The sequence below is a fragment of the Rhinopithecus bieti genome, unplaced genomic scaffold (assembly GCF_001698545.2).
Source record: "Rhinopithecus bieti isolate Rb0 unplaced genomic scaffold, ASM169854v2 scaffold_39857, whole genome shotgun sequence".
Taxonomy (NCBI): Eukaryota; Metazoa; Chordata; class Mammalia; order Primates; family Cercopithecidae; genus Rhinopithecus; species Rhinopithecus bieti.
In genome coordinates, this window is record NW_016816641.1 from 127,791 (window position 1) to 136,314 (window position 8,524).

Genomic DNA, 8,524 nt, shown 5'->3' on the forward strand with positions numbered 1-8,524 from the left:
AAAAAAAAAAAAAAAAAAAAAAAAAAAAAAAAAAAAAAAAAACAATCTGAGCTGGGCACAGTGGGTCACGCCTGTAATCCTAAAACTTTGGGAGGCCAAGGCAGGCGGATCACCTGAGGTCAGGAGTTCGAGACTAGCCTGGCCAACATTGTGAAACCCCGTCTCTACTAAAAATACAAAAATTAGCTGGGTGTGGTGGCAGACGCCTGTAATCCCAGCTACTCAGGAGGCTGAAGCAGGAGAATCACTTGAACCTGGGAGGCAGAGGTTGCAGAGAGCAGAGATCCTGCCACTGCTCTCTAGCCTGGGTGACAGGGTGAGACTCTGTCTCAATAACAATAATAATAATAATAATAATAATAATAATAATAATCTGAATGGGCAAGATCATCCTAGGCCTACCCCCAGCCCCCAGAGTTCCTGGGCATAGATGGTGGCACGAGCCTAGCATGTGGGCCACCTGCCTTTCTCTCTCGCATCCATGGCAGCCATGACTAACCAGTCATGGCATGTTCCCCTGCTCAGCTCAGGCAATCTGCTTCCTAATTCTTGTCAACATAGGATTCTGGGCAGCCACTGCCAATCAGAGTTGGCACTGAGAGAGAAAACCTATTTGCTTTCCCAGGTTTCAACATTTCAGTGAGGTGTCTGCCATCATGTTATCTGCTTCCACTGTGTCAGCATTTTAACATCAAATTATCTGGTGAATTTGAGCTTGGTTATAGTTCATAATGGTCTTTAGATTCTTTTCTCCTAATTTAAAAACATATATATTTTATACAACTTCTCTTTATTAAAAATATATGAACAGGTGATGCAGTCTCCTTTGGAAAGTCCTCTCAATCCCATTCCTTTCCCCAGGGGTTGCAATGTTACCATTTTGATGTATATCTTTTAAAATATTTTCCTAGGCCCGGCACGGTGGCTCATGCCTGTAATCCCAGCACTTTGGGAGGCCAAGGCAGGTGGATCATGAGGTCAGGAGATTGAGACCATCCTGGCCGACATGGTGAAACCTCGTCTCTACTAAAAATACAAAAAAATTAGCCAGCCATGGTGGCGGGCACCTGTAGTCCCAGTTACTCTGGAGGCTGAGGCAGGAGAATGGCGTGAACCCAGGAGGTGGAGCTTACAGTGAGCTGAGATCATGCCACTGCACTCCAACCTGGGCGACAGAGTGAGATTCAGTCTCAAAAAAATAAATAAATAAAGTAAAATATTTTCCTGAAAAAATAAAGAAACAAAAATGCATATTTGGCCTGGTGCCAAGGCTCACACCTGTAATCCCAGCAAGTTGGGAGGCTGAGGTGGATAGATCCCTGTGAGCCCAGGAGCTCAAGACCAGCTACCTGGGCAATACAGTAAAACCCTGTCTCAGCCAGGCGCGGTGGCTCAAGCCTGTAATCCCAGCACTTTGGGAGGCTGAGACGGGCGGATCACGAGGTCAGGAGATCGAAACCATCCTGGCTAACACGGGGAAACCCCATCTCTACTAAAAAATACAAAACACTAGCCGGGCGAGGTGGCGGGGGCCTGTAATCCGAGCTACTCGGGAGGCTGAGGCAGAAGAATGGCGTAAACCCGGGAGGCGGAGCTTGCAGTGAGCTGAGATCTGGCCAGTGCACTCCAGCTTGGGTGACAAAGCGAGACTCCGTCTCAAAAAAAAAAAAAAAAAAAAAAAAAAAGAGCTGTACCAGCCTCACCACTGATGTGTCTGCCTCTCTCCTTCTCGAAAAGTATACAAACTTTTAAATGTCTGCCAAACAGACCTCCAAATCAACAGTAACACGCTGTCATCTTAATTTGCTTTTCCCTGGCCACAGGCAAGGTTAACCAGAATTCTATATGTTCACTTGCCATGTATCTCTTGTCTGGAGAACTGTGTCTGCACCACTGGCCCAGATTCCTTCACCACCGGTCAAGCTTCCACCTCTCTGGGTCACTCACATACCTTCTCCTGAATCTGGCCCCCGATGTTCCGCAAGGCCTCCTGGAAAACTTTGCTCTTGGGCTCCAAGCTCACACATCTTTGCAGGTCAAGGACAGCCTGGTCTAGGCGGCCCAGCTTCTCTAGGGCTTGGCTCCGCCGGTAGAGTGCTTTGACATCCCCACCATCCTTTTCAATGGCTGAGCACAAACAGGAGCGCTGTCAGCACCCATGAGGCCACCATTTCCAGGCAAGAGCAGTAGGGAAAGATCTCGAGGAAAGGCCAGAAGAAGGTAGGGGGACGAATGTGGGGCTCGGTGCTTCAGCCTCAGAAAAGGTGAGGGTAGCTGCAGAAAAGGAAAGGCCCGAGGCAGTGGGAAAGAAAGAAGGCAGACGTGTCTCTGGGGCCAAAGGAGGAGAATGTGATGGTGCAGCGGTCCCAGAGTCCTTGCCCACCACAGAAGCCCTACAGCTCCACACAAGGGTCCACCATTCCCCTACCTTTGGATGCCTCTGTTTCTGCTTTGTCATAATCTTCCTGTAAAAGAAAGACAGGAGCCTGAAAGAATAGTCATCTCCCTTGCGGGGCACTAACCAGGCAGCAGGGGTACTCTCGCTGTCCAAGGTCACCCGATCCCCCTTCACACTGAGGTGCAAAAGACATCTGGCAAGCAGGGATGGCCTGGGAGCTTGAATTCCCAGCTGGGGCCCAAGCATCAGCTGAGATGGGCGAACCCGGGCCCAGCAGGCGAGGGGAAGAGCGCCAGGCTCCCTCACCAGCTTGAGGTGGCAGGCGGCCCGGTTCCGGTGCAGAATGGCCTGGTCCTGGGGCGTAGCGTCCAGACCCAGGGCCTGAGTGTAGGCCCCCAGGGCGCCCTCGTAGTCTCCACATTTGAACAGCTCGTTGCCCTCTTTCCGCAGCTGCTCCACTGAGCTGGCCTGTAGAGAGAAAGGGGGCGGAAACGTCGGAGGGGGTTCGGGGCAGAGCCCTGGAGCTAAGGGAAGAGGAGAGGAGGGATGGGCACGAGCCTCATGGATGGGGGGAAGGAGGCGGGGATGGTCAGGACGGGTGCGAAGGGGTGATGGCGCGGAGATTGGGTACGCACCCCGGAGGTGGCCGGCCGGGGCTCGGGGGTCCCTGGACCACTCACAGTCATCGCGGAGAGGTTGTCCCGTGCCCGCGCAGGCGCAGTCTCTGGGGCGGGGCGAGTCTGGCTCCGGAAGCTGCCGGGAGCTGCCCCGCCCCACTCTTGCGTCGGAGGTGGAGTCAGAGAGGGGCAGGGCTAAGAAGTTAGCGCGCCCGGGCAGGGGCGGGGCACTCGACTCTGGATCGCAGGTGCAGGCAAGCTCCCGGCGCGCCTAAGCTGTCCCCGCGGAGACCTGCAGGGAGTTCGCGGCGGAGGACCTAGATGGGGGCCTGCGGTGGCTCCAGCCCCAACCCCGGCCCCGATCGCAGCAGAAGTGCACAAGGTCTGCGGTCATCAGGGTCAGAACCAGTAGGCTGTAGAGGCCCAGCACTAGGAGTTGTCCTGGGCCCCTGCGGGAGAGAAAAGAGTATCTGGATCCCGGCCCTGGCCGCGCTCTGGCTGCTGCGCTCTGTGGCAGTACAGAACCCCTGGGAGTCCGGAGAAAGCTCGGGACTCCATCCCCAAATAAATGTAGTCTTACATACACACATTTGCATACGAATTTAGGAGCTCATCCTAGAGCCACCCATGGGCAGATTCAGGATGGCTCCCCATTATCCGCTTGCACAGCCCCCTGAACTTCTCCCTTGTAATTGTAATCATGATCTACATGATTTTCTGTTGCGGTCTGTCCCTTTACTAGTCTGTAAGTTACAAGCCTCCCACCCCATAATTTAGGAACAGAGCACCAGATACTGGAACACCCTGTCGATGTTCCAGTGGCTCTGGGGTTGGAGATCTCACCTGAGGATGGGCGGGGGCGGAAGAGCGGACAGGTTGACTTGGTACAGGGCCTCAAATTCAGCCTGGGTGCAGCAGGAGCCCCCTGCAGCCTGCAGGTGGCAGCAGTAGGCTTCCTCTGGAGAATCAGAGAGACGAGGGCAAAAGAAACCAGGGTAGTGGTGGCCGCTGACATCCCGGGTGGTCTGGCACAAGTGAGGGTGGTGGGCCAGAGCTGAAGAGAGAGGTTGGGGGGCTAGAAATAAGCAGGAGGGATCTTTCCACAGCCCACTCCACCCCTACTGGAGAGTAAAAGAGACCAGCCCCTACTGGAAGAGCAGGCGCCCTTCCATTCATCCCCATCAGTTCCAGTTCCCAGGAATAGCCCATAGCAGGAAAGGCAGGTGGGCCACAGGGGTAAGTGCTGTACCTGAGAGAGAGGTTGACTGGACAAGGGTCACCCAGCTGAAGAGCAGCAGTAGCCCCACGGATAGGCCTGTCAGCAAGGGGCCTGACCTTCTTCTCCGGACGCCCATGAGATTTCACCACCACCTCTGTCCTGGTCCTGGGAACCCTAACATCTCTCTTTCTAGGCCATGACTGCATACAATAAAGAAATAAAAATCAAAGCTCCAAGGCCCTCGGGCACCATTAATACAAGTCTGAAGCTTCTCTATCACAGGCTTTTAGAGAGAGATGACAGGGACTGGGTTTCTATCTCCTGTTGGAAAACATGGGGACTGCATTGCCAAACTGCTGAAGGAGAGAAGGCTCAAAGGACTAGAGGACAGAATGAGGGATGAGAGAGCAGCTGAGCCATTAGTATGAAGAACAAACAAGCATTTAGAGCCAAATATGTTTCTACCCATTCTCCAACTTCTAGGCTGCCATGGAAGCTCTGGGAATTCTGACCCTTCTATTTCAGGTGTCAAATACCTCACTTCCAGCATGTGGGGCTTCCCTCCCTAACCTCTGCTGCATGGCAACCACCAAGACTAGCTGAAAACCAAGGGTGAGTCCTTTATTAGCTTTTCCCCCCGGGCCTCATCTGCCCCAGCTACCAGCCAGAACACAAAAGCTACCTGTCTGATTACAGTATACTTAGCTAATAGGGAACCCCCTCTCACAGAGGAGTTCCATAGGGACCATCAGGTCTCTCTTACCCCTCAGCTGCCCTAAGACAGGGAATTTCTCCGGAAGGCTCAAGGCCACCAGCCAGCAGAATTAAGTGTTATTCCAGTGCCTACCCAAGCCTGACAACATCATGCTCCCAGAACAGCAATAACAACACTCATCACCTCAGGGGCCCACAGAAGGTGCCTAGAGACTGAAATAGGAGCTCTCATGGCATAAGAAGGCAACGCAAATTTCATCTGCAACACTGAGAACAAAGGCAGTTCCTACAGAAACATCACAGCTACCTGGGAGCCTAAGTCTGAAGCAATTAGGCAGGGCTCCCAGTGAAGGCTCTGATTTTTCAGGTCAGGCCCTAGGGTCTCCTGGGTCCAAAGGTGAGGCTCCCCTGCCCACAGAACCTGGCCCATCCCTGCAGGGAGAACTATTTTTAGAACCCTTGGAAAGTTTTCAGAGCTTTGACAGGTTGAAGATTGTTCATGGGGGGAGCTTCTGGGAGAAGCTGTCTCTGACTCTGAGGGTAGGTGGATTGTCCTTTCTTCCCGCTCCCGTAGTCCCCTGAGCCTTCCCACCCTGGATTCAGCGCACTGTGAGACCACTGCCTTATTTCTTGTCTGTCTTCCTCTTTTCCACAGACTGTGGGCTCCCAGAGAGCCAGGCTTATGTTGTTTTTGCACCTCCAACAGAGTACATTGAGCTGGTGGCTGCGAAGCTGAAGGCAGCTTTCCACATCACTTGCTCTCTGCGCCGGGCATGTCAGCTCCAGAGGAATTCATCTGGGGCAGGCCCAACTCAGCCCGCTGAATTAGCCTCCACGATCCTCGGGCCTCCCCGGAGCCAGGGGGCGCTGTAAACGTTCCGTCCCGGCCCCCGCTGCCGCCGTCGCCCGCCCCATCCGCGCGATGGGCTCCGAGGCCGCCCAGCTGCTGGAGGCTGCCGACTTCGCTGCTCGCAAGCACCGGCAGCAGCGGCGGAAGGACCCCGAAGGGACCCCCTACATCAATCACCCCATCGGTGGGCTCGTCGACCGCGGAGCACCGGCTGCGGCACCTGGGGGGTGGGGACTGGGAAGGAAACGTGGGGTGCGTGCACCTCATTGAGCACCTATATTGTCCCAAGCTTAGTGCGATATACCGTTAAAGTCTCATAACAATTGGAGCGGTAGGCATGATCGCTCCCTTTGTCGGTTGACACCCAGAGGGTGAGGGACTTGACCAAGATCACCCAGCTAGTGAGAGGCCAGGAGGGGCCACATCTGGCTCTCCAAAACCCACAACACACCGCCTTGGAGCTATCTCCGACCTGACTTCCTGCTTTGCCCCTCCCCATCAGGTGTGGCTCGGATCCTGACCCACGAGGCGGGAATCACTGATATTGTGGTGTTACAGGTAACTTTCCCCTTTCTCTGCCAGGAGTCTGGGATGGGGATCAGGGGCCGCATTCAGCAATGGGCATCCCTTCGCTGACATCTCAGGGCTGAGTGGGAACTTGTCCCCAGGCGGCCCTGCTCCATGACACGGTGGAGGACACCGACACCACCCTGGATGAGGTGGAGCTACACTTTGGGGCACAGGTGCGACGCCTGGTGGAGGAGGTAACAGATGACAAGACTCTGCCCAAGCTGGAGAGAAAGCGGCTGCAGGTGGAGCAAGCGCCCCACAGTAGCCCCGGGGCCAAACTGGTGAAACTGGCAGACAAGCTGTACAATCTGAGGGACCTGAATCGCTGCACCCCAGAGGGTACGCTTTCCTATGGGCTCTAAGGGAAAGGGTAGGGGGGTACCGCCTTCTGAAGACACAGGTTGATCAGTTCCCCTGAAAAACCCTGGGCATTCTTAATTCCCAAATTAATCCTACTGGACCACTATTTACTCTTCTTTCATACGGTAAAAATACAATAGCTGGGCCAAGCAGAAGTTTTCAGGACAGCTCATCCCATCAGGAACTCATGGCCCTGAACCAGGCTTGCCAGGAAGTGGGGAAAAGGCAGTGCTTTCCTTGACATCACGCTAGCAAGTTTCTGTGGACTCTTACGCAGGATGGTCAGAACATCGAGTACAGGAATACTTCGAGTGGGCAGCGCAGGTGGTGAAGGGGCTTCAGGGAACAAACCGGCAACTGGAAGAGGCGCTAAAGCATCTGTTCAAGGAGCGGGGGCTGACACTCTGATCAGTGCTTGAAGCTATCCAGAGGCACAACTCCAGCCTCATTCAGGCCGGACAGGATTCATACACCATCTTTTCCGTGCCTCCCAAACTCCCTCCATCCTTCCCAGATACTACAGGCCAAAAAAAGACTTGCATTTTTTCTCAGTCTGAAGGTCTCCTACTAACTAAGCTGAGTCCCGCGTGTGGGAATCAGATGTACCCATCCATTTGTGATGCACTCACTGCCTCTCCCCAAGTCTTGGGTCTGTTTGCTATTTTGCATGGTGGGATCTCTGGCCCCTCAGGGACTTGAGATTATGTAAGTACTAGTTCCTAAGACGTTATGGAAAATAAAAACTCTGGGTTAAGGTTTAAGCTGCTGCTGCTCCTTCTCCAGTCTCCTGAATGGGGGACTGTTAGGCTGCATATCTGTCCTTCAGCAAAGCAGGACTAATTGTGTGTCCCTGAGTCACCTCCCTCAGGTTGGGGGCCTCAACCCCTCCGAACCTGGCTTCCTTATCAGTGAGATGGGTTGTGTAATTATCAGGTTAGATTGTGACGTGCCTGATGGAGCCTGATACATAGGTGCTCAAGAAATGGTAGCAGCCGTCCCCGTTAAGAAAATTGGAAGGGGGCCGGGCGCGGCGTCTTTCACCTGTAATCCCAGCACTTTGGGAGGCCGAGGCGGATGGATTACTTGAGGTCAGGCGTTCAAGACCAGCCTGGCCAACATGGCAAGGCCCCATCTCTACTAAAAATACAAAAAAAATTAGCTGGGCGCAGTGGCTCGCGCCTGTAATTCCAGCTACTCAGGAGGCTGAAGCAGGAGAATCGCTTCAACCCAGGAGGTGGAGGTTGTAGTGAGCGGAGCTGTAGTGTAGTGAGCACTCGAGCTTGGGCGACAGAGCGAGACTCCATCTCAAAAAAGAAAAAAGAAAAGACCTATTGGAAGGGAGTGCCGCCCGCTTACTGACAACATTACTGGGCACGGGAGAGACCCCAGCAGCAACATGATTGGGCCGGTGGGGGACTGCGGTTCCCCAGTACCTCAATCCGCGCCGGAAACTCGGTGACTCGCAATCCCTTAGCCCTTCCGCATTGCGGTTTACTTTGGTTGTTAAGCTAGAGGGACTTCCGGGAAGGCCCGGAAGTGGCCCGGGGCTGTCCGAACTCGGGAGCCCAGCAGTAGTTGGAGTGTAGGGGAGGTGGTGGAATTTTGCTCAGTGGCCATGGGGAGGGATTGCCCACTGGTGGTTTTTTTAATCGTTGCTGAGCAGCTGAGGTTTATTTTTATTTATTTTTTTCTGTATCCAGTCATCCATTAAAGCCAAAGTTTATTAAGTTGTCTGGAAAAGCGATCATCTTGGGTACGAGGAAATTGTTAGGTCAAAGCTGTTCCACTACGTTAGT

General features: G+C 53.7%; 2 protein-coding genes across 2 annotated transcripts in view; one reads left to right on the forward strand and one right to left on the reverse strand.

Moving 5' to 3' along the window:
* UNC45A (unc-45 myosin chaperone A) overlaps positions 1-8,264 on the reverse strand; it is a 27,860-nt gene extending 19,596 nt beyond the window's left edge. The window contains exons 1-7 of the mRNA XM_017854997.1: positions 8,162-8,264; positions 4,265-4,434; positions 3,859-4,069; positions 3,034-3,464; positions 2,705-2,866; positions 2,429-2,465; positions 1,952-2,127 (exon numbers count right to left, since the gene is read on the reverse strand). Of these exons, the coding sequence (XP_017710486.1) occupies positions 1,952-2,127; positions 2,429-2,465; positions 2,705-2,866; positions 3,034-3,084 (426 nt within the window). The 5' untranslated portion in view covers positions 3,085-3,464; positions 3,859-4,069; positions 4,265-4,434; positions 8,162-8,264. The remainder of the gene's footprint in view (positions 1-1,951; positions 2,128-2,428; positions 2,466-2,704; positions 2,867-3,033; positions 3,465-3,858; positions 4,070-4,264; positions 4,435-8,161) is intronic.
* Positions 5,669-7,489, forward strand: HDDC3 (HD domain containing 3). Its single transcript, XM_017854996.1, has 4 exons — positions 5,669-5,982; positions 6,301-6,356; positions 6,467-6,707; positions 7,006-7,489. Exons 1-4 carry the CDS (start codon positions 5,871-5,873, stop codon positions 7,134-7,136), a joined length of 540 nt encoding a protein of 179 aa, XP_017710485.1. The 5' UTR covers positions 5,669-5,870; the 3' UTR covers positions 7,137-7,489.
* Positions 8,265-8,524: the final 260 nt, after the last annotated feature.